Below are 25,703 nucleotides of genomic sequence, written 5' to 3' on the forward strand. Positions count from 1 at the left end.
AGTGTTGTAGGTCAGAGGATGGCAACATTGAGGCTAGGCTGTGTCAGATGGGAAACAGTTACAGTGTATCCATTCTTTGTTGTTTGTTTTTAAGGTTAATTTTTTATTACATGTACAGGTGTTTGTGTGTGTGTGTGTGTGTGTGTGTGTGTGTGTGTATGTGTGTGGGGGGTGCATGTAAGCACAGGTGCCTGTGGATTCCAGAAAAGGGCACCAGATCCCCTAAAGCTGGACTTGCAAGGGTCATGAGCCTGATTTGGATGCTAGAAACAGAGCTCTGGTCCCCCGAAACAACGCCTGGCTGTTACGCTGGAACAAGACATTATTTTATAGTCCTATCTAGCTTTGAACTCAATAAGTAGCGTAGGCTCAGCTGGAAATACTGATGATCCTCCTGACTCAGCCTACTAAGTGCTGGAATTACAGGAATAGACACTACCAACCCTAGAACAACTCGGATGAATATTTTCACATTTGTTTATTTATATACACATATGGTGCGTGGATGTGTGCATGTGTTGAGGGGCATGTGCATGCCACCTTGTGTCTATGGAAGATGAAGGACAATCTGCAGGAGTTGGTTCAAACTCAGGGTACAGGCTTGGCAGAAAGCATCTTTATCCACAACCCAGATGCTGTAAAAGCTGAACTGGATTCTCACGCCCTTACCGTAAGCCCAGGTCTCATGCGTGGAGGCCTTCTGCCTGAACTTCTCAGCCAAGTGCTCCAAGCGCTCCAGTCTTCGAATCTCATTCAATAGCCATTCCTCATAGCCCTTCTCGGCCTGCTCCAATCTCTGCCAGGCACCAGCAATGTCCTGAGAAATGAAAGACATTCAAGGGCACAGGTAAGACACGAGAGCTTCTAGGTTCCACTAATCCTCCAGCATGTGTCTGACAGTGGTTGTCCTCTGGTTTCGCTCCCCCACTGCCTCTTCTGTACAACTAACCATCCCACCAGTTTGCTTTCCAAATGTCCAAATCCCCATAGTGGCCTATTAAATTAGCACAGCTGTTCTCATCAGCCTCGAAGACGTTTCCAGATGTCGAGCAGGTGGGAAGGGCAGCTGGTGACAGCAGGGAGGTGAGTACACAGGGAAGATCTAGCATTGTAAATTATAAAGAAATTTCAGCGAGGTCAAGATCATAACTCTGCAAGGGGAAGAAGTGGCCTTTTGCAGAGCCTTCGATGAGAGCCTGCAGGGCACACCAAGGACTGCACAATGGAAGGGAGTGGAGGATCAGTAACAAAGCCCTACTGGCAGCACATGCTGGTAATCCCAGCGGCTCAGGAGGCTGAGGCAGGAGGAATGTAAGTTTGAGTCCAGTCTGGGCAACTCAATGAATTCAAGGTCAGCCTGGAAACTTAGTAAGACCACTTCTCAAAAGAAAAAAATTAAAAAGCAGTGGGGAGGTAGCTGAGCGGTGGTAAGCTTGCCTGACATGTGCAAAGTCCTGGGGTCCAGCCCCCATTCTCTCAACCCACAAAAATGGAGTGGTTATGGGGTCATTCGTGATTACATTTACTAACAGTCACATTCAGGAAGCAAAGGCCTCCTCAGCAGACCAAAGGGAGTGGTGACAGTGGGGACTGCAGCCACTCACCGACACCATCTTGCCCTCGGAGGGCATGAAGGCCGGCCGGTTGCTGATCCGCAGCTTGGTCTGCAGGGTGTTGAAGTTGATCTCCAGCTGACACTTCTCCTGCACCTTGGGGGGCTTGTGCTTACGACGATAGTCCCGGAAGTCCTCCAGCTTCTTCTGCATGGCCTGCATGGTCTTCTCCGGTGTCCTGTTCTCCAGCCAGGGGATTGTGCGCCGAATCCATTCCAAGAGCTATTTCCAAACACGAAAGAAAGCATGGCTGAGGATGCTAGCAAACTGTTTCCAGTCCAAGAGCAAAGGGGCCCGATAACTGGAACCAGTTCCCCTAAGGCTCCCAGATGACCGAGCATGGTTACTACTGTACTGACTTAAAGTGGGGATGGCAGCTCTGTGCGTGGTGCAATGAATGACGGTGTCCACCCAGGGCCACAGTGACCACCCCAATGAAACCACGCCCAGGTTTAACTCAAACTTCAGGTCAGCACACGGAGTCGTGTTTGACAAAAATGTGACATTTACGAGAAACGCAGCAACCAGACATTAGCAGACAAATGCTGGATGGAGCCTCCAAATTCTAAAAGGGAAAACAAAATTAAAAAAAAAAAGAAACAAAATAAAAAAAAAACAAGAAGAATAAGAAGAATGGAGTTGATGCATTCAGCAAGGAACTGGGTCGAATGTCAAATGTTTCATTGAAAATAAAAGAAAAGCTCAGAGCTAATGAGTTTACTCACTAGAGAATTGTACTACAAAGCTTAGGGAGGACTCTGGGCCAGGGTAAACTTTATCGTTAATGTTTTATGCAACTCCACAGGAAGCGAGTGAAATCCTAGTGAATTCCCCAAAAATCTAATGACTCCCCTTCTCCTGAGTCAGTATCCAGGCCTCAGAGATGACCTGCTAGACACCTAGCCACTTAATTTATTCTTTTAGTTTTTAATTTGTTTTAAATTTTATTTTTATTTTATGTACATGGGCATTTTGCCTGAATGTATATCTGTGCACCACATGCATGAAGTGCCTTCAGAGGCCAGAAGAGGGTGCAGGTCCTCCCGGAACCGGAGTTTTAGACAGTTGTTAACCACCATGTGGGTGCTGGGACACAAACCCAGGTCCTGTGGGAAAGCAGCCAGACTCTCAGCTAAGCTATATCTCTCAGCCATCTCTCCAGCTCCCCTTTTATCTACTCTTATGTCTACTGATGCCTTGGGAAGCTGGGATGAAAAGGAGTTTCAATAATGATGCCTCCACAGTCAACATTGAACAGGAGTGTCCCTCAGAGGCTCATGTGTCTGAACACTTGTTCCCCAGCAGGTGGCGCTGTTTTGGGAAGTTATAGCTTGGCTCTGCTTCCTGTTCTCTCTCTGCTTCTAGACTGTAGATTCCATGTGACAAATGACAAACTTACATCAGGAATCTGTTGCCATTCCTCCTTTACCATAATGGGCCATATCCCCTTGGAACTGTGAGTTAGAATAAACCATGTCTCCCGCAAGTTGCTTTTGTAAGGTCGTTTTATCAAGGCAATGAGAGTGAAACTAAGTTTAGGACAAGTAAGGAAACTCCTGACAATTAGCCATCTTTCTGTGCCGAACAGACTTCCCTCTTGAAATCCAAGACTCCTTAATACCAACGAATGAGATGTTTTGCACAGCAGTGGTAACAATTACAGAAGGAAGAAAGAGTGGTAGGGGATCGAACACTAAATTTCCCCATATCAGCAGCATGAAGGTATACATTTGTTTACTCTGATTGAATTGCCATCAAGTATGTATCTGATTTACTTCACCTCTGCCGATCATGTTCATAGCACAGAGCAACTGTGGTTACATCAAGTTAACGCAAAAATTATTTAGTCTTGCATTTATTCTTCTTATTAACCTTTTAAACACTTTTTAAAAATTTAGTTTAAGCTATCTGGTCTTGACTATGGGTCTGTACTGAGTTCCATCTCAGAGGACACAGCACTTGCGTCCCTCAGCCTGGGCTTGTGTTACAAAAATAACACAGGGTTAGTGACAAGGATGCCCTGGTACTCCTCTGTGCTGTGATAAGGCCAAACAACAAAATGAACTGTAAATGCATTGCTCAAATCAAGGGTCTGGGTGAAAAGTTATAAAAACTCATCCCCAAGGCTCAAAGGGTTTGGAAGGTGAGCTGTCATCCCAGATCCCACTCTGGGCCCGTGCATGTGCACACATGCACACATGTGTGCGTGAACACATGTACATACACAGCACACCTCCACCTCCCAAAATTCCTTTCACAGTGCTGAACAGGGCCCTTGACAGAAAAAGCGCCCTACACAATGTCAGTAGCCCACAAGCTACGAGTGACGGGATTCTGACCTTGCAGGGGCAGAGAGAAGACTAGATCCCCTCCCTACCACATCAACACACGTAGCTTTGGAGTCTTTGCAAAGGTCACGGTGGGGGCGGGGACACTGGCACCAGGCCCCAGGCATGTGGCTACAGGAGAAGCAGCCTCTGAGACCAGAGGTTTCAATGACCAGTGTTTTCTGCTCTCGCTCTCTCTGAGGTGAAAAGTGGGAAAAGTAAATGTGGACAGTGGGTCTGTTTGCAGTCTCCGCCTCACCCCTGGCTGCAGGCGGACGGACAGAGCTGCCCCCATTTCCTTTACCTCACTCGCTAGCCTCTCATATTCTTCCATCAGCCTCTCATTCTCTTGATTCACAGCAAGAACCTTACATATCCTGTTAGCTGCCGTCTCGGCCTGCAAAACACAATAGGTAAACAGAATGGCTGGGAGACAAGGGTATGCACGCAAACACACGTAAAGCCAGACGTGGCGGGGCAGGATGGAGGAGAGGGTGTGTTGAAGACGGTGCAGTCTGGGTCAGGGTGGGGTAAGATAGAGGGGTTGAGTCAGTTCACACCTTTTTTAGTTTTCACACAGACTTACACGGCAGGCTGAATATACTGTAGGGAATAATGGGGAGATATCATTAGTCTAAAGTACAAGCTTTATAAAACATCGAGCAAGTTAGTAACAGAAATATGTGGGTCAAGGAAACCAAGATCTCAGGTCCCTGACTGTCCAGCTAAATGCTCCTGAATAGACAGACCCTGCAGCTATGGGGTGGAATGACCCTGGCCTTCAGAAATCCAAGCTGAAAAGGTTGGGTCCTGAATAAATCCATGTTATTGACCTTGAATCCACAGAAGAACTTTCTAGATGGGATACTGGAGATGAGCTTGCCTTAAGATGCTGTTCCATTGTTTACTCTACGAGAGGAATCACTGAAGCAATAAATATTCCTCTGTCATTACCTTGAAGGGAACTTGGGTCACGTGCCTCTTAACACATTCCTGCAATACACCAAGAAGAGGTATGTGCCTGTTCTCAACCAGAGGTGTCCAACTCATGGCCCAGGTGCCACGTGTAACCAGGAAAGCAATGAATATATCCCAACACCAAGTAGAAAAGTATTTGAATTCTTTGGGGCTTTTTGGAGGGAGGTGTTTGTTTTGTTTTGTTTTATTGTTTTTTGTTTTTTTAGGGTTTTGTTTGTTTGTTTTTTTAAAGATATGGTTTCTCTATATATCCTTGGCTGTCCTGGAATTTTCCCTATAGACCTTGAATTCCCAAAATCTGCCTGCTTCTGCAGCCCAAGTACTGGGATTAAAGTTGTACACCACCTCCGCCAAACCAATTCTTTGTTTTCAGACTCTCACTATGTTGTCCTGGCTGGCCTGGAACTCAATATGTAGATCAGGCTGGCCTCAATTTTACTGAAATCTGCCTGCTTCTGCCTCCAAAGATATGAGATGAAAAGAGTGCACCCCCATGCCTGACTTTATTTGTTGTTTTTATATTTTATTTGGTGTGTGTCTGTGTGTGTATGTGTGTGTGTATGCGTGTCTGTGTATGTGTCTGTGTGTGTCTGTGTGTGTATGTGTGTGTGTGTATGCGTGTCTGTGTATGTGTCTGTGTGTGTGTGTGTGTGTGTGTGTGTGTGTATGTGTGTGTGACTTGATTACACAGCTCGTGTTTTGATGTCAGGCCGAGTAAATACATGCACGCTTCTGTAACCTCTGGCTACAGATTGGACACCCCTGTGCAGCCCAAGACAATCCAAAATGTGGCCCACAGAAGCCACTGGACACTTTTCCCAAAGTCTGTCCTCTAAAGCCATAGTTCTCCTGACCACAATGATCCCAATTACCATCATCTCTCGGTGGTAGCCTTTACAAAGATGGCAAAATAGGGCACATTTTGTCTGTCGGTCCGTAAGGGTCCCCCACATACAGGGGTGAACAGCAGTAACAGATGATTCTGCAGAAGGTAGATGACTGCTCTCTCCTAGTTTCTCTCAGTCTGTTCTGAGGCAGGTAAATGCTTCTGAGGTTGTAACCCTTTTGTTCCGTTGACTAAAAATACAGTTAGTCTGGAATGTTGGAGCAAACCACTGAATAAAGGTCATTTTCAGGCAACTGAGAACAACAAACATGACGAAGGCATTGTGTCTCCTAGTTGCCTGCCCTTCACCGCTCAATGCATGCAGCACACTCTTCAAGGCACTCTGCTCCCCAGAATGTGTTGTGTTTCTAACAGTTTTCTAATAAAATGGAAGAAACATCTTGGGAGGGGAAAACTAGAGAAAAACACTTTGGTTATTGTCTAAAGGTTTTGGGGTTTTTTTTGGGGGGGGTGATGGTTGGTTTTTTTAAAAATCATTTGCAGTTGGGGACTTGCTGTGTTAGGTCGTTATGAAACACTGATATTCCGAGGTCAGATGTGAAGCACACAGACACACGCCCAGAAATACACACGCGCACACAGAAGAGCAGCGCGGTCCGCTGCGTGCACAGGGGAGGAGTACCTGCTCCGCTCCCGCGAAAGCATGGTAGAAGCAGGAAACGTAAGTCATGATGGCTCTTTCATCGGGTTTGGGAGTGTTGACAATGTCTGAGGGGGGAAAAATAACACGGGACACGGACACACACAGGCGAAGAGGAGAAACCACGGTGAACAGAGGGAGGAACTAATCAGCTTATACCGACCACTTTGCTTCACGTTTCATGGGCCCATGACCCTGAACCTCAGGGCAGCTGGACAGCACTGACACGACCCCAGGATAGCTATTTTAGGATTACGTTTTTACCCATTTACTCAGTATGTGAATGTGTGTGTGTTTGTGCACGCACATATATGTGCCACACACGCACACACATTCTATGGAATGCATGTGGACGTCAGAGGACAATTCCTGAGAGTCAGTTCTCTCCTTCCACCAGGTGGAGCCGAGGGATCAAACTCAGGTCATCAGGCTCGTTGGTAAGCCCGAGCCTTTATCCTGATGCTCGGCCATCTCGCCAGTCTTAGGTTAGGATATCTGAATGGTCCAACTGAGGGCTTGTGCCCCGCCTCCTTCAACGGGCTTTTAAAAGTGTATATAGCATGTTAACATGGAGATTCGGATAGCATGTATCGGGATCATACATTCTTGTTAGTCTTGTTTGTGACTCTCACAACTTTGTCTCTGAGGAAGATAGGTTCTGTGGAAAGATGGTTAGAGACACAGCCCGGATTGTCCTCCTACTTCCCAGCCCCACCCCCACATTCGTGGACTCTCTCTGTGCTGGAAACCACCCAGGGAGAGTGGTGAAACTCAACTGTGTGGGGTAAGGGTTGTCCTTAACACCTTCAAAACATACTTACCTTCCCACCAAGAGTAACAAAACATCTACAGAAGGGGGTTGTATATATGACTCTGCTTGTTGCTGCCACTGTATTTAGCTGCTACAAGATCAAACAGAAGAGAAAAGGACCGTGGTGGCCACACATGCTTTCCTCCTATGATATCAGGTTTGGTAAGACCTGTCCAGGAACTTGGCTGGGTCAGTGAACGAGGGGGCCCAAAATGATTCATGTCAGTGAAAACTTGTAAACCTACCGAACCTTTAGAAAACAACATGAACACCATGTGAGCAGAAAGCTTCAAAGAAAACTAGACTAAAAAACAACAACACAACGACAACCAAGAACTGCCTCCTCAGAACCTCTTGAGGAGGTGGGGCAGGAAAGGAGATGTGAACGACAGAAAAATCGAGACTTCTGTTCCACATCCTCCCCTCTGGGCACCAGAAAAGGCAAGACAGTGAGTAAGAAGCCACGTGAGTTACTGCAGCTCTTCCGTCTGCAGCTCTGCCCATGTGTAGCAAATCTGTGGAAGAAACGAGGCTCAAGTGCTTAGATGCTCCAACAGTGAGCAGGATTCTCACAACGGCTTCCCGTGAGAGGTCTTGAAGGGAGCCTGTCCCACCACGCAGCTGCTCTCTGAGTCTGGCTCAAATCAAAGTTGTGCTTGCTAAGTCTCTGTTCTGAGTGCTTGTGAGAACTGCCAAAGGGAAGGAAAGGAGAGGAGAGGGAGAGGGAGGAGGGGAGGGGAGGGAGGGGGGAGGAGGGAGGAGAGGAGAGGAGAGGAGAGGAGAGGAGAGGAGAGGAGAGGAGAGGAGAGGAGGAGAGGAGAGAGGAGAGGAGAGGGAGTGCAGAGGAAGGTACAGCTGGTGGAGAGAAGCCTTAATTACAAGTCAAGCACACGAGGCTCCTAGACTCTAGCACATTCACAGACTTTCTATCACCTGGAGGGCTGAGGTCAACAAGATCCCTCTACAAGTCTAGGAGAAGCCCACAGACTTAATCTCAGAGCTCACCTCCAAACAGGTTCAAGGTGGATACAGTTCCCATCACCTGTTCAAAGTATGGTAGACAGGAAGGGAAGAATGATTCCAGTTTCCATTGCAAGGGAAGGCCATGGCTAAGGAGATCAGTTAGCCTCAGGATAGCCCACACCTGGATTTGGAAACCAACACAAATACCACGGGGTACGAGGGCGACAATAGCAGGTGGGATGCAAGGATTTACCAAGGGTCATCACTAAGCTGATACAGGAAAGCTGCCAAGACAGGGAGGCTGAGGACAGACACAAAACCATCTACAGTAATGCAGTGGTTATGTCCCAGTATGCACTGCATCCAAGACCATCACGATCTCAACAGTTATGAGATTCCTACACAAGACTCTTCTACAGCCATGGCTAACGTGGTGTATAAGCACTGTGGGTCTTTAAAAGGGAAGAGGAGGAGAGGGAAGAGTCGGGCAGAGTGCCAAGTGCCTGTGATTCCAGTGCTTGGGAGGTGGGGGAAGGGGTTTCCCCTGGTTCTGGGACAGCCTGGATATTGTAGTGGATTTAAGGTCAGTCTGGAAAGTGTAGAAAAGACCTTGCTCAAAGAACTGAAAGGAAGAGAGAGGGAAGTCGGGGGTGGGGGGGAGGATAGAACAGGAGGGGAAGGAGGAGAGAGGAAAGGGAAAAGGAGGAGGAAATGACAGAGCTAAAGCATGCCTTCAGCCAGAAGGGCGAGGTCAAGGGTAACTGCATACTCAGCCAGGACCCAGAGACTAAGGGAAAACCTAAGAACAGTGGAGAACATGAGCGGGGCCAGGGCAGCCATGGTGATCCTGCAGACAACCATGATTACATTTGAAAGCTACCCGGCCTTCCACTTGGGCCAGGCATTAATGAACAGAGATATGAGTCTATTAATCCATGCTGGATATTAATTCGGGAGTTCTGCCACATGGAAAGGTCCGTGGAGATACTCCATGAACCCATCCGCAGTTTGGAGAGGGCAGCGTTTGGAGAGGAAAGGGGCATTTCTACGTTCATTTTTGGCTTTCTCCTTCTAGAGAGCTTGGGAGAAAGCACGAAGAGGGCTTCCGTTGGTGTTTGAGTGAGAGCATTACTCGGGGTTTGGATTAGCAAATGGTCAGTGTTGCTAACTGAAAAATTGCTGCTGTGGGCTGAATGGCTGATACTAACATTTCCTAAAGCCGTGACTGGACCTTATGCAGAAGAATCTTCCCAGAAAGGAACCAGAAAGTGAGATCACCATAAAGCAAGCAGATCTCTTAGCCCAGCAGGACACAAGGAGACTCCAAGAGAAGACAGAGACTGAACTGGATCAATGCTGCCATAGGGTGAGGATTGCCCTAAAAAAACAGGGAAGGTTCTTCTCCCAGCAGCCTTTGGCTTGACCAACACACTGAGGCCATTCTTAGAGCTCTGAAGAGAAAGGTCTCTGGTTGTTTAGCCCACAGAGAATTGATTGATGACTAATTAGAATTCACATTAGAGAATGAGGATACTAACAGCAACAAGGTAAAAAGCGAAGATAAATCCACAGAGGGCGGGAAAGTACAAATGTTCCATGTTTTAAATTTAATTCTACAGCTTTTAGCAGGAAAGACTTCTTTTCTCTTAAAGTAGTAATTTCACAAAGAGACTTATTTGCTAACTTACTTCTACATAGAGAAGAAAAAAGCTTGATGTTAGCAGAAGCAAAACAGAACACAGAAAGTCTGCTTTAGAAAAACAGTAATCCGTCAGAGCCTGGTGATACAGACATGAAGTCTGCATTACTGGAGAGGCCGAGTCAGTAAGAGCAAAAGTTCAAAACCTGGCTAGACGATGGAGTGAGTTCAAGGACAGCCTGCTTAACCAACTTGAGACCCCGACTTGAAAATAGAAAGCAATAGAGGGCCGGGGACAGATGGTAGAGTGAACAGATGTGCAAGGCCCTGGATTCAATCTCCAGTGCTATGGTGCTATCTATGTGACGTGTGTAAATATACACATATTTATACACACGGGCTATTAATACATATTTTTGTGTATGTATATGTGTACACACACACATACACACACAATCACACACACACACTCACACACACATACACACACAAATACACACACACACTCACACACACATACACACACACAATCACACACACACACTCACACACACAATCACACACACAATCACACACACACTCACACACACACAATTACACACTGCTGTCTAGATCTCAATCTACGTACCAAAGCACTCCGCTTCTTAGCTAAGGCTGAGATTTTTGTCTTTTCCTCTTTCTACAGTGCTGCTGGCCCAATCTTTAGCGAGATCATTATGAGCAAGATAGGCACAAAACTCTAATACTCGTGTGTTGAGTGACAGAGCCTCATCAGAGTCCTAAGTACTTCAGATGTAACCTGCCCACGGTTTTACAGCGTCCCCATCCACCACCACGGCTTTTATGGTCCACGGGTTTTTATCCTGTAACTCGGTAGGCATGCTTTTCACCTCACCTTCAGCATCCAACATTTTAGGGATATCCAAGTGCTTCTCTGCTATTTCCATGGCCAGGTTAATGTTTCCTATGGGGTCATCCTGTGTGGAGAACAACACAGCCAGTTTTCGTCAGGATACCAAAGCAAAAACAAGGCGTACCCCCACCCTTCGGGAAGGACACGTTCCCACTCACAGAGGACTAGAGCTATACAACGTTCCTTCTTATAAGACATGGAGAGAAACATTAGACTTCACAGAGATGCAGGACCCATGCAGCTGCACCTCACAGGACATAAGCATAAGATTTAAGAGGGCAAATGCTGGATTAGGAGGTAAGTAGATGGATATTTTGTCATTGGTGAAGAAAGGACACACACACACACACACACACACGTGTGTGTGTGTGTGTGTGTGTTAGGGCCTAGTTTTTAGGCGGAAAGAAAACTTCACCGTTCTAAATCACAAAAGCCATTTTCCAGATGTGGAAGGTGAGGCTCGAGATGTTTACTCTGATCGTATTGGAGTGTTTGTTTGTTTGTTTGTTTGTTTGACTGACACATCTCAAAAGCCCTACCTTGAACCGACCCTCCCGCTTCTACTTGGCAAGCGCCAAGACTGCAGGTGTGTACTACCACACCTAGCACGATACTGGTGCAGAATATAAGCAGGCAGGGGGTGGGAGGACAAAAGTCAGGTGATATTGGGCGCCATGCTTAGCTTGCTAGAGACGTTACAGGGTGGTCATGAAAAACAGAAATGATGCTCCAATTAGGACAAAGGTGACAGTATTAAAATCTCAAGTGACTTCACAACAGTCTTTTTTTTTTTTTTACAAGAAATTATGTTTTCCGCCCCGTGAGATTCGCTAAACACAGAGAACGATGTTAGCTAGACGTGTGTAACTGAAACTCTGAAAACCTAAAGGCAACATAAACTGTTCTAATCTGTTAAAGCGATGAACTCTGATGGATCTGAAACAGATGGAGGTAAGAGACAAAAATGAAGGACGTTGCTAGTTCAGAGACAACTTTAGTGCAATATCCTTCCACCATGGGTCTAGGGATCGAACTCGGGTTGGCAGGCTTGGCCACAAGCTCCTGTACCTGCTGATCCATCTCATCTGGCCTGTTTGAGCATCTTAGAAACTGCGGTGCTCTGCAGTATATACAGTATCCCTACTACAGGGGGATGACTGAAAGTCTTGGACTTCAAAAAAAAAAAATTCTAGATGTACCCAAAGAGAACCCCAGTGTTGTTTCATTTACCTCATAAAACATACAATTATATCAGGCAAAAAATATTGCTTTAATAAGGCATAGAGCCATTTGCTTAATCTCATTAATCAAATCTTACTTGCCTGACTTCTGTGATGTGCTTATGAAGATTACTAGTTGGGTAAAACAAATTTTTTTCCCCAAAAATTATGTAAGAAAGATTCTGGTGCCTAAAATGGGGTGGTAATTCTGAGGCTTTGTGACAACTTGGTTTTTTAGGTGGCCGTTTAAAGAGATGAAATGTAGCAATTCAGTACCTCCTAGTACAGGCGGGAAGTCGTGTGACCCTGGGCACGCCCTGGCTCTCCCACTTTCTAGGTCTACAAAGCTAGGATAATAAGAACCAAAGCCAAGTGTAATGGTTCATGCTTATAATCCCAAGACCCAAGAGGCTGAGGCAGGAGAATTGCCATGAGTTTAAGGCTAGCCTGGACTATACAGCCAGACCTTGTGTCAAACAAACAAACAAAATCTAAAGCATTGACTTTAGTGTGAAACTCCAACGAATATGCATGCATTATTTTACACACATGCTTACATAAAATGAGAATATATGTATACGCACATTTACTTATAATAGATTCTGATCTAACGGAGTATAAAATACTTGTCATTATATTACCAATTTTCTACCCACTGCATATGCCAAATTTCATAAGTCTATTCACTTTCAAAATAAAAGCTGATCACTCTTAACTTGATAGCATAACAATCTCTTTAGAACAAGTTCTCCATTTTACAAATTCAATAAATATTCATGGGGAAAATATACACTTGCTTTAAATATTTCAAGGTAACTCAGAGGACAGGAAAATATAGGCACCGAGGAGCCTGAAAAGCTCTACTTCCTACTATGGTACCTCCTTCCTCATCTTTGGGGAACAAACCCATCTTCACAAGCTCTGAATCGGTGAAGACAGACTGGGGTGGGAGTGGGGATGGGGTGGGGAGTGCTACCTCGAGGGAAGCCAGAGGACACTTGCCCCACAACCGTACATGCCACACACGAGGGCAGCATGCAACGGAGCCAACTTCCAAATCAAGACACAGCACACGTGAATGGCCAGCTCAGCAAACCAGCACCCAGGAGGAAATCTCTGGCCTAAGGCAAGCATGTCGGGTTTGCCATACTCTCAGTTTCAAATCTTCCTGGGTCGTTTTATTCTGAAGCATGGCAATTTCAGAGGAGGGTCTGGTTTCTCTTTGTTCTACAACCTACATTCTAAAACAACCTTCTTGTTTTCCTTAGGAGACTGCCCTCAAATTCACTACTCTCCTGACTCACCCTCCCAAATGACGGGCATCACACCTGGCTCTCTCAAACTACTCCCTCTCCTTCTCCCTCCCTCCCTCCTCCCTCCCTCTCTCCCCAGATTTGTTTATTTAATGTATGTGAGTACACTGTCTCTGTCTTTAGACACACCAGAAGAGGGCATCAGATCCCATCACAGGTGGTTGTGAACCACCATGTGGTTGCTGGGAACTGAACTCATGACCTCTGGAACAGCAGTCAGCTCTTAACTGCTGAGCCACCTCTCCAGACCTAAAACTACTTTTAAAAATGGGATTGGGAGAGGAGCACTCCTGCAATGATCATATATAAGATGCTGAGGCAAGAGGATCGGGAGATCAAAGCCGGCCTCAACTACAAGAGACCCTGTTGCTACACTACCACCCAACCCCAACCTCATCCCAAGACCTAGTACACTGAATTGTTTTCCACGGTTAATTCCTCCACCCCAGCCCCCCAAAAATCCCCAAAGCTTCTTTTGTAAGATAAATAAGTGGTTTCTTCCATCAACAATGACATAGTTGTGATGAGCTTTTGTGTGAGAAAAGAGTTAATCAATTCTCATCAGGTGGAGGAGAATCTTCCAGAAAGGCAAAGGGAGTTTAAGGGCTAAGGATATGGCTCAGCAGTAAACTCTTCATTAGCAAATATAATCTCCTGATGCCACACTAAAAGGGGTGGGGGTGGGGCAATTGAACCTTTCTTATTCCCCCAAGCCCTGGCTAGATACTGCCTATCTTTGTAATCGTGGCAAGCAAACCCGTTAACACATGTGAAGGCTTTGTGCAGCCCACATCCGTGCAGGCCAGTGCTGTGGGCTCATTCTCAGGGTGACATGCCGGGTGTGATGGGTGGAGCACACTGAAAGTCACCCCCAGACAAATGACCTTGTTAAGCTTTGAGTAGTCGATGAGGTCAGGCCGGTGTCTGTGGATGAGGGCACAGAGTCCAAGGCCATCTTTCCAGCTTTGCAACACAGAGGAGAAGAATGTGGGTTAATGAAGAGACCCCAGGGTCCCCTGGGTGAGACTGTTCCCATCTGATGTCTGGCACCAAAGGGACCTGCCCCTCCCCAGTGAGTAACGCCAATGGCCCTTGGATGGTCTAGCCTTGCACTTTCCCATACACACTTCCATTCTCTGCCCCCTTCTTTTCTGCTTCGAGCGGGTGACTCAGTCTTGCCAGAGTCTCTAACCCTGTTCACCATGTGCTGGCACGGACAGCAATGGGAAAGAAGACAAGCCTACCATCTTCTAATCCTGGGGTTTCCCACTCACTCTTTACCCAGTCTCTATTCTGGTCCTTGCCTGATACTGGCCAGTAACCCTTTCCCCTACGAATACTGACCCCAGGTGTATCTGGGAGATGCTCCCTCTGAGAGTTCTTAGAGTACTTATAGTCTCCACAAGTTCCCAGCTACTCTGTCTTTCCTCAGGAGGACTGCCTTTATTGATTTATTTATTATTATTTTGGGAGAGGGTCCTTCAGCATGGCTCAGGCTGGCTTCAGCTTCAGCTTTCTAAATGCTGGGCTGCAGACTGGGGGTACCATTCTGAGTTTACTTTAATTTTTAGAAGGCCAGGGTCACGGGGCAGACTTGGATGTCAGCTGGGGCATAGACAACACTGAGCCCTTAGATGCTCAGCTCTGAGTATGCTGCAGGGCCAATGAGTGGGGAATGGGAGGTGTTTCCCAAAGCGTTGGAAATGGCCCTGAGGGAAACATCACTCCGAAAGGCGTGGGTCCACCAAGAGAAGAGCCCAGTGTTGGCCAACAGGGGAACCTGACTTTCACCCTGGCTGGCTGTCTCAGCCCTCCCTGGCTTCTTTGGGACTGGGAATGCTTCCTTTCTCCTCTGCTTGCAAGGCCTAGCTTGGTGCTAACATCCTGGAGATATTCTAACATAATTTTAAATAAAATTTTTTGAAAATACTTCTTTGAGAGTTTTATATAAGCATATAGTACATTTTAATCATATCGCCAATTGTTGACTCCCCTCCCTTTTCTCCTCCTCCTCTCTCTCTCTCTCTCTCTCAATAGTCAAGTCCAATTTGTGTTATCCACATATTCACGAGTGTAGGGCCATCCACTGGTTGACATACTGAGGGTCACACCCTTAAAGAAAATTGACCCTCCCTCTCCAACAGCCATTAACCTAATAATGGACTAGCCAGTACCTCCCTCCCAACCTGCAGCTGTGCTGTGACTTTGTCCTTCCTTTCTCTCACTTTCCACAGACCCACAGAAACTCACCATCCAAAGGATGGAAGGTGACCAAGCCTCTGCTCGCCGACGACAGTGCTAGCAAACCCCTAGGAGCTAAACCTGCACTAGGGCCACACTCTGCTCCCACAACAAGCCTGGGTTTTGTTTGTCCCGTTCCCTGCCATTTTTAAAATGTGACTTTCCTATTTGTCTTCAATTAAACCCGATGGCCTAGGAAGGAAGAGGGCAGAGTACTGGAGTGCCCGGAGTAGCTATAGAGTTTGCTGGGTCCCGCCATCCTAGGTAAGAGGCTACCTTTCCCGTCACCTTCTCCTAGTGTGGGGGCAAAGGGGCCACCAGTTGGGAAGGGCTCTGGCACAACACAGCCTCCACTTAACAGACAGGACTGATGTTTGCAAACCTTAACGGACTGTCTCTGTGGGAGACCCTGAGCACTGGGGAAATACTGCTTCACTTCTCCCATGTAAACCAGCTGTTGCATAGGAGAGATACTGCTAAAAGCCACATGGTTCTCCTGACCCTCGTGGGCTCTGGGGGACAGGCAGGGCCTGAGGGTCATAGCGCTTACCTGGTGTGGAAGTTCTGGATGTTCACGTTTCGGTATGGCGCTGTCTTCCTCTGACACCACAGCAGCAGGCCCTCTTTGGCAGATGTTTCTACAGTGACAACAAGAAAAGGTCTGTGGGTGGTGGGGAGTGAGGGTGTGCTCAAAAAGAAAAAGGTTATTTTATTTTGGATATAGGGGAAACAGACAATGCCATTCTCATAGCTACATCTGATAGAAATTAAATTTTAAATTCCCTTACACTAATTACAAAATTATAACCAGGGCTGTGGGATGTAGCTCAGGAGTACAATGCCTGCCTGGTTAGTGCTCCTGTGGCCCTAAGGTCAATGTCTAGCAACGGAAAAACCAAATAACAACAAAAACAAGAAACAACCAGCTGGGGAAAAAACTAAGTTCGCCCCTGTAATACTGATTGGAGGAAGATTTGCTGGATTTCATATAATCCCCTCCTCAGCAGAGGGCAAGAGGAACCCTAGGTCACCCCCAACTCTAAACAAAACACTCGTGTTTACCAGTATGTGCTGTTGCCGTGTGCCTGTTACACCCCTCCTTCCCTGTCTTGGCCCCCTCATTATTATTGTTCTTTTTTCCTTAATAAATTTATTACTGTGCCTTTTAGCCTAACAACTGTTTGATCAGTAGAATTAAATCTTTTTCTTAAATATTTTTGAGTACACGTGTGGAGGCCAGGGGACAATTTTCAGGAGTCAGTACTCTTTTTCCACCTTGTGGGTCCCAGAAATCCAACTCAGGTTGTCAGGCTAGGCCTGCCCACTAAGTCGTCTCAGGAGCACCTCTTGCAAATAAATCCAAATTTAGTGCTGTTGACACACTTGACATCCTGAGAATTAGAAGTGCCTGTTTATCATCTCTCAAATCACCATGCTGAATAGGTTTAAGGGCAAGCTGGGCTGCCAATTAGTCAGCCTCCCTTAACTTGGTCCCCAAAGGCTAACCTAGCCTGAGTGGTGAAACTTGAATGTGGAGAAGTTGGGTGTTTGTGTCTGTTCCCAGGACGGAAGAGACTCCGATGTCAGTCTTCCTGGTGGTGTTAGTGACTTCTCAGCCAGCAATCATTAAAACCCGCCCACTGGGGCTGGACAGAAGAGCAGGCTCAGTAGTCAATCATTAAAACCCGCCCACTGGGGCTGGACAGAAGAGCAGGCTCAGTAGTCAATCATTAAGACCCGCCCACTGGGGCTGGACAGAAGAGCAGGCTCAGTAGTCAATCATTAAGACCCTCCCACTGGGGCTGGGCAGAAGAGCAGACTCAGTAGTTAAGTGTTGACACTGCTCAGAAAGAGTGTATCTGTTTCAGTTGCCAGCACCCATGTTGGGCAGCTCATAACTACTTATAATTCCAGCACCAGGGAATCCGACTTTCTCTTCTGTCCTCCAAGAACACCTGCACTCACAGGCACGTGCATATACGTAATTAAAACTAAAATAAATCTTTTTAACAAGCCACTTCCCTGCTTACTGTACTGGGTGACAAGAAGCCCGAAGCATGTGCCCTTAGAGAACTTTCTAATTCACTTAAGTGATTCCCTTTTTAGAACGCCAAACCCATTTATGTCATCTAAAACATCAAACCGAGATGTAATGACATTTAAACCTCAATCCAGGCTCAGAAATGACAGCCAGTTTGAAGAGCACACGGTCTACATTTGAAAACTCCTGCACAACGTGGTTCTATTACAGTGCATTTCTTCATGCTAATGAAAATAACAGGATGCTTCCTAAAGGTTCCCAAGTTATTGAAAAACAGTAATTTGTCATAATTGTGTTTTTCACCCACTAACTTTAAATACCTAAACAGTTAAACCCACTTTGTAGAGCTCACTATTTTGAAGGCTCTGTAGCTGAGCTTGGAAATCTTGGTTTTTTTGGTTTTTGGGTTTTTTTTCCCTTTTTCTTTCTCTTCCTTTTTTGGAGGGAATGTAAAGAATGTTTTAGGGGTGAAACAGGGACTACATAGGACTGGATGGTCTGACTATGAAGCCTGAGGTGTTTTCAAACTTGTGATCCTCTTGTCTTAACTTCCCGAGTGCTAGGCTTATAGGTGTCAACCACCACGTCCAACTTTTATTATTAGTATTAATAGAACTAAAGTGTTCTGGCTGTAAGCCTAAAGAACTTTGCCCTAGGGGGTTGAGGGGATGGCTCTGTGGTGAAACGTGTTTAGCATGTGCAAGGCCCTGAGTTTAATCCCCAGTGAAGGGAGAAAGAGAAGGAAGAAGAAATAGGGAGGGAAAGAGGGGGGAAGGAGGAAGGGAGGAGGAAGAAGGAAGAAGGGAAGGAAGGAGGGAGGGAGGAAGAAAGGACAGAGAATACAAAGAAAGAAAACCCTCTGCCTATTTCATTAGCACATTCGAGAACTTCCTAGTACAATATGCAGTAAAGAAACCTATGTTAAAGACACCGTCTGCTCGGAACGTGTGTTCATCTCTTGCAAAGTGATTCCACCCCAAGAATAGAACAGCGCTGCCATGGTATTTTCCCATATAAATATAAAATTTTTGAAAACTCAACCCAGATGCCTCTCATTTGATCGTGCAAGTGACTGTTCAAAGTCACAATATCCTACTCAAAATTCAATTTATAAGCTCAATTTCCGAATTAGGCAGCTTGGACTGCCATCCACGAATTTTACCTTCCACTGAGATGTCCTGAATGGCGAAGCGGAGGATGATGGTCCAGATCATACCCAGGGTCATCTTCACATTGCCATCGACGATTTCTGTGGGTAAGGAAAACAAGCTAATGGACAGATGACAAAAATCGGTACACGGCTCGCTGGCAAGGGTACACGGGAGAGGACCCGTCTGTTTAAACAGGCATCGCTGAGCATCTGGTTGTGTGGCATTTATAAGCAAATGGCTCCGGTTTCTGTGAGATCTGAGTTAATGATTTAAGCACCAGTCTTACAAATGCTTCATCAATGCAGACCACCTCGGTGTTCTGAGACTCCATCAGAGAGATCATTCTATTCTCGGCCCTTACCCCTCTTGCAACCTTCCCTAAACGGCAGTGGGAAGACTCAGCATTCTCAGCTCCTGGCCTTGAACTCCCAGTGTAGCCCAGAACAAACTCAAAAAGTTCTGGAATGATGGATTTGTGTCGGCACCACACTGAGTCCTGTTGATCAGTTCCTAACCTAGTCATTCAGACATGAATCTCCAGTAACACATCTGAAGGAGACAAGGTATGACAGTTGATGTTATTTTTCTTTAACCAGACAGTGTAGAACCTGGTGCCCATTCCTGGTACATGTCTGTGGACGGTGCCTAGAAGGGGGCATGATACAGGCAGGCATGGAGCGTGGTGGGAGGGAGGAGAAGCAGTCACCTCTCACCTACCTTCAGCCCCAATAGATACCAGTTTCACTCCCTTGCTGGCTATGTAATCCAAAGCCTTGTTGACATTCGCAATCTTGTGGAACCGCATTTTGCCCCGGTCAGGTTTGGGAAGCCTTTCCCCTGAAGGAAGAAAAGAGAATCATGCAGGATACTGTCTTGGTTGTGAATCAAGGGGTCGAAAACTAGAGTCTAGGCCTCCCTTAAGAGGGGGTAATCACTCTATTGCTTCTGACATGTTTCTGGTTTCCCCTAAGGGAACACATTCAAGACCAATGTGCCCAAGAGGACAGGTAAAGCTACCACGCCCTTTGCAGACCGACCAGTGTTGGATCTGGCCACAGGCCAGGTTTCACATTGATAAAGAAAGAAGCCAGTTGGAGGCCCTGGAGCATTCAGAGGTGTTGGCTAGCTGTTAGAGGATGCCCGAGTCACCAGAGTGGTTGCCAGAGCTCTTCTTAGACATCTGGTCATGAAGCTCTCTGACGCTGAGTAGGCCTTCCATTCTCCTTCCCAGCCACATCTCCTCAAGGGCCACCCAGCCTGCCCAGTCTACACCCAAGCCCAGGGTGATCTCTGCACATGTTTCAGAGTCCTGAGAAACACATGCACTGGCCGAGACCAGAGGTCATTTATTTCTGGAATCCATACTAAAGATGAAGCAGGCAGTGTGGCAGGTAACATACAAGTGTCCATTTTACTCCCATGTTTTGAGATGTGCGGTATATTATTTTGTTTCACTGGATCTTTGTTTTGTTTTTAAACAAAGTTGGGTTTTTTTTAAAGATTTATTTATTTATTATATATGAGTACACTGTAGCTGTCTTCAGACACACCAGAAGAGGGCATCAGATCTCATTTACAGATGGTTGCGAGGCACCATGTGGTTGCTGGGATTTGAACTCAGGACCTCTGGAAGAGCAGTCGGTGCTCTTAACCACTGAACCATCTCTCCAGCCCATTGTTTTTGTTTTTTAAAGACGGGATCTTACCATATGCCCTAGGCTGGCCTGCAATTCCCTATGTAACCCAGGCTGGCCTCAACTCATGGTGACCCTTCTGACTCAGGCTGGAATTATAGAGAAGTATTGTCACATCCAGCCCTAAACATTTTAAGTCCATTTTATATAGAGCCCATTCTTCTTTTATAACAGGAACAAACAAACAACTTGGAGCCAGCACACTCACCCGAGATGACTTCCAGAAGCAGCATGAGCTTGAGGCCATTCCTGAAATCCTCCTCTATGTTCTCGATCTGGGTGCCGGCTTTGCGCAGGTGCGAGTTGCACCAGGCAGTGAAAGTCTGCAAGGAAAACCAGACTCGGTAAGTACAGGCCAGGCGCCTGGAGGACCTCTCCTTCATGGACAGCACTCGGAACCTTCTAAAGGGTCCATCAGCGCCCACAGCTCCCTGGGCCTTCTACAGGAGGCAGGATTCCATGTAGAGAAGAATTGGAGACGCAAAGGTAAGCACAAGGCGAAATCTCTTTAGGGACAATATTAATTTGTTTGCAACTACAACTTGAAGAACTTAAAAAAATAACCATTTATTTTTGTGTGAGAGAGATACCCTTGTGGAAATCGGAGAACGGGCTTTAGAGAGTCCCATAAGAGTCCTATAGGACAACCTATGAATGAGAGTCCATTCTTTCCTCCCACTATGTGGTCCCAGGAATAGCACTGAGGTTGTCAGGCTTGGCCACAAGTGCCTTTACAAGCTGAGCTGGTAGAGCTCCGGCACCTCCTGAGGAGCATTTACCTTCGATGAACACTGGCTCGCCATCAACACCCATACCTGTGCCTGCTGAAGAGCTCTCACTTTGAAGGAAAGAGACTAAAGAAGAACATGCTTTTCTTCCTTGCATTCAGCAAAAGTGTGCCTACCAAACAGATACATAAGTAATGCTGAAAAAAAAAATGCTGAAGCAGCTTTCTGTAGAGGGTGGGTGACATTGTGTAGCTCAGAGCAGCGGAGGGGAGGGACCCCTGACCACTAATTATCAATGAATAGTTTATCTTGAAGGAACAATAATTTTAAGTTCTTAGCTAAATCAATTAAAACGGATTTGTAGCACATCATTTAAATAATAAAAATAGTAATAACCTCCTCCAAGCCTATTCTAGGCCTTGAGTTAGAGTCTGTGTTTACTAAACTTTTTTTTTAAGTGTGTGTGTGTGTGTGTGTGTGTGTGTGTGTGTGAGAGAGAGAGAGAGAGAGAGAGAGAGAGACAGACAGAGACAGAGAGAGACAGAGAGACAGAGAGAGAGAGAGAGAGAGAGAGAGACAGAGGGAAAGGGAGAGGAAGAGGGAGACGGAGAGGGAGAGGGAGAGGGAGAGGGAGAGGAGAGGGAGAGGGAGAGGGAGAGGGAGAGGAGGGAGAGGGAGACTGTGAGTGCCCATGGAGCTCAGAAGAAGGTGTCAGATCACCTAGAGCTGGATTTGCAGATAGATATCACACCAGTAGGGGTGTGATAGACACTGAACTTGGGTCCCCTTGAAGAGTAGTATGCAGTCTTAACCTTGAAGTTCTGTCTTCAGTGTCTAGACCCTGGATTTTAAACTTGATCACACATGGCCCCAACCCCAGAGTGCCTCTGGGCCCTGTCATGCTAACAAATTACTCATATAATCTGCAGTGGAAACCAGACGGTACCTTGGTGCTGCCCTAAGTTAGTCCTGTTATTTTTCAAGCTTCTTTTAATTTGGCTTTCACTTGTGTGCTATTTCCTGCCAAAACCAGATTAGAAATGCTTTGGGCAGCTGCTGGCTAAGAATGCAAACTGTCCCCTGTCACAGCAGCTGCTGGGCTTAAGAACAGAGTGCCTAGCATGATAAATGGGGAGGGTAGGCAGGGAACACACGAGGAGGTTCTGTATTCATGATGAGGCAAATCAACCTCTCCCAAACAGGCGGCTTCCAAACAGGGCCAGAAAAAGCCTGGTGCCCATAAAAACAATTTTCCCAGGTTATAAGAAGGACTTTTGAATTTAGCAATCACTCGGGTCAAGAACTACATGAAACTGCTATAAATTTAGTGGCAAAATGTGTAAGCATTTTCTCAGATTTACAGGCATCAAATTGTCCCAAGAACCTAAGTGAATAATTACTTTTCCTAAACAGGCTTGAGCTTTAGTAATAAATATGGAAGCCGCTGTAGACCTAGAACCCAACAATGTGGGCTTCTCTAGTTCCAAGTAGCTATTGAAACTTAAGCTAAGTAAAGGAAAAGTCAACTGAAACATAGCCTCTACGTTGCACCAGCATCTTTCAAGTACTCGGTATGGAGTGGCCCAGCCATGGGGCATCCCCAGTATCGTTCTAGATAGTAAGGTAAGATGGCTACCAGAACATTACTTAAGAGTAATCCAATTAATTATAATGTACTTAGGGGGCTAGCGGGTGTAGTTCATTTGGTGGAATGCTTGCCTGGCACCCATTAGCTGTGGGTTTGGTCTCCAGTACCAAATAACCAAATAAAAACAGGTTCTAACCCCGGCACACGGGAGACAGAAGCAGGAGAATAAGGAGTTCAAGGTCACCTGTGGCTACATACAGAGTTTGAGGCCAGCCTGGAAAAACAACAACAACAACAGAAGTCAGAGGCAGCAGCAATATGGCTCAGCAGTAAAGGAGTTTGCCATCAAGCCTGATGACTTAAGATTTCTTAGATTTCTGAGATCCACGTGGTAGAAGGAGAAAATCAATTCCTGAAAGATGCTCTATGAACTCCATTTATACACCATGGTTTGTGAGTGTGCATGCTTGGATGGGGACACGCGAACACACACACACGTGCGCGCGCGACACACACACACACACACACACACACACACACACACACACACACACACGCTTTTCAAAAACTTAAGAACAACATTACAGAAGAACAAAACTACCCGGCAGGTGCTCGTATTTAACTGATAACATCAAGATTAATTACGTAAGTGTGACCTTATAGAATACCAAGTCTTGAGAGGGAAATATGACAAGGTAAACATTTGTAGCGTTTCTTTTATTTAGGCTCCACTTTGAAAAGAACAAGCTGTGGTACTTGGTGTCTTATCTTTTACTTCCTCTGACAGTCAGAGTGTCAGAAGCACTTCTGGAGATAGCCCCAAAGCTGCCCGGGACGTCAGCACAGGCTTCTAATCCCCCATGGAATGCTGCGAAAACCACTCTGATAAGTCTTTTCTCAGGCATACCTATCAGTGGAGGTTTCCTATCTCATATACTACCCTGTTGTGCGAGTCCAGAGAATGAGTGTAATCTAAGCAACCAGTGTGTTTGGCATAGCCCCAGAAGCAACACCTATCTTTACTAAGTTCCAAGCACCAAGGGAAGGGAGTGACTGGGGACCATGGAAAGGGGGCTCAAATGGCTCCGGGGTAGTTGCTAGGAAAAGGCTACTGAATACTGCATAATGAAATGGAATTACAAGGTTTCTTAGATGTTTAACTGTCATTCTATTCACAGTTTTAATTGTCACAGATGAGAAACACTGTTTCTATGTCTTTCCCATCACAGAGGCTTCTGGGGAAAGTGTTTGGATCCTTAGGACCCACAGGACAGCAACAAAGCTCTACAACCTTCTGAAGATTTTTCTGTACGCATTCTCACTTAGCGATATATATTAATGTACAGCAACATATTTAATAAAGGCCCATGGGAGTGGAACCCTGGAGAACTCAAATAGCCACGGAGGTAAGACCATCTTCAGGAGGCACCTGAGGACTAGATTCGCTATCCAGATGCCGTGTCTGAAAAGACGCTGAAGTTCCCCACCCCGAAGCTGCCAGGCCAATCTGAGATCCTCCTCCATCTTCCCTGCAGCTCAAACCCTCTTCTCCCTCGCTATTCCTTTTCCTCTGCACCTAGTGGTAAATCCGAGCATTTTACACATCCCAGAAAGGGGCACTTAGCTAAGCACGATGGCATGTGAATGTAATCCCAGTCACTTGTGAGGTTGAGGCAGGAGGACCATAAATACAAGGTCAGCCTGTGCTACATACCAAGGCCCAGAGTCAAAAAAGGGTATGAGGTAGATATAAAAACCTGTTGGAAGGAGGGTTTGGGAAGATGGTCCAGGGAACGAAAGCAGTAGCTAAGCCTATGGCGGAAGGAGAAAACTGACTCCTAAAAGTTGTCCTCTAACTTACACACACACACACACACACACACACACACACACACACACACACACACACAGACACACTATTAAAACAAAACAAAGCGAAACAAGAATTCAGTCACCCACGAGGAGACTATTTCCCATCTATTTCCCAGAAAGGAGAGACAAGCAAGTCTAATCTCTATCAGCTCCAAAGAAACTAAGGTTGAAGTTCCAGAAATAAAAGAGCGCAGACACTGTCTCTGTAGGTGTGAAGATTAATCAACTTGACTGGGTTTGGAATCACCTAGGATCTGCACTGCTGGGTGTGCTGGTGAGGGACAGGGAGGAAGAAAGATACGCCCTGACTGCGAGGGACACCATCCCATGGGTTAGAGCCCCAAACTTAATAAAAACAAAAGGAAGAAAGGGGGGAGAAGGAGAATCAGGCTGAAGGCCCATCCTCCCGTGCTGCCTGAACAGCTATAATGTGACCGGCCGCCTTCTGCTCCTGCCGCTGCAGATAGAACTGCTCTCGTCGTCAGGCCTTTGCTGCTCGGATGACTGTACTAGAATCTGGGTGTCTGTCAGGTGTTTTTCACAGCAAAGAGATGCTAGGTGTGGTCCTTAGGCAATTGCAGGAAATACAGAATCCCTTTCTAGAACAAAGAACCACAACCCCTCCAGGTGCTTTAGGAGCAGTCTATTGGCACAAGCTGGCTTCTCCTTCCAGTGGTGGTCATCCCTGGACTCAGATGGGAGTTCTCTAAGCCCAGGAAGCAGCAGACCAAGTTGTCCAGTTGTTGGACCAAGATTCCAGCCCTGTTCTGGTAACTTGTCAGTCACTCGCTTTCATCTGGTAAGACTGCAGGATGCTTAGACCACCTTGGTCTTTACTTCTACCGAAGTGCTGGACTCCGCCCAGAGGCTCAAGGGGGAACATGCTCCTCAAATCTTGAGACATGGCAACCAGTGATGAGCTGAGAGGTTTTCCAGAAGCACAGGTGAGAGAGGACAGTTCATTTAAAAGCAGGAAAGGACAGTCCATCTTTCACAAAGGACTTGAGTCCACTGCTTTCCCCACAGTGAGATTATAACACAGAACAATGTGGTTACTTAATGAT

The 25,703-nt window shown here is 46.3% G+C and overlaps 1 protein-coding gene across 2 annotated transcripts in view; it reads right to left on the bottom strand.

Annotated features, from left to right (window-relative positions):
* Window positions 1–468: 468 nt before the first annotated feature.
* The window catches only part of LOC116883501 (alpha-actinin-2), a 47,958-nt gene continuing 22,723 nt past the window's right edge, over window positions 469–25,703 (bottom strand). The window contains exons 2-11 of one of the 2 annotated variants that reach the window (XM_032884668.1): window positions 20,660–20,774; window positions 19,475–19,594; window positions 18,769–18,855; window positions 16,116–16,203; window positions 14,209–14,287; window positions 10,774–10,855; window positions 6,448–6,533; window positions 4,245–4,337; window positions 1,605–1,835; window positions 471–817 (exon numbers count right to left, since the gene is read on the bottom strand). In XM_032884668.1, coding sequence (XP_032740559.1) covers window positions 548–817; window positions 1,605–1,835; window positions 4,245–4,337; window positions 6,448–6,533; window positions 10,774–10,855; window positions 14,209–14,287; window positions 16,116–16,203; window positions 18,769–18,855; window positions 19,475–19,594; window positions 20,660–20,774 — 1,251 coding nt within the window. In that variant the 3' untranslated portion in view covers window positions 471–547. Of the gene's footprint in view, window positions 818–1,604; window positions 1,836–4,244; window positions 4,338–6,447; window positions 6,534–10,773; window positions 10,856–14,208; window positions 14,288–16,115; window positions 16,204–18,768; window positions 18,856–19,474; window positions 19,595–20,659; window positions 20,775–25,703 lie in introns of both variants that reach the window. The other variant, XM_032884669.1, reaches the window with a different exon arrangement.

Source organism: Rattus rattus, chromosome 14 (assembly GCF_011064425.1).
Source record: "Rattus rattus isolate New Zealand chromosome 14, Rrattus_CSIRO_v1, whole genome shotgun sequence".
Lineage (NCBI taxonomy): Eukaryota > Metazoa > Chordata > Mammalia > Rodentia > Muridae > Rattus > Rattus rattus.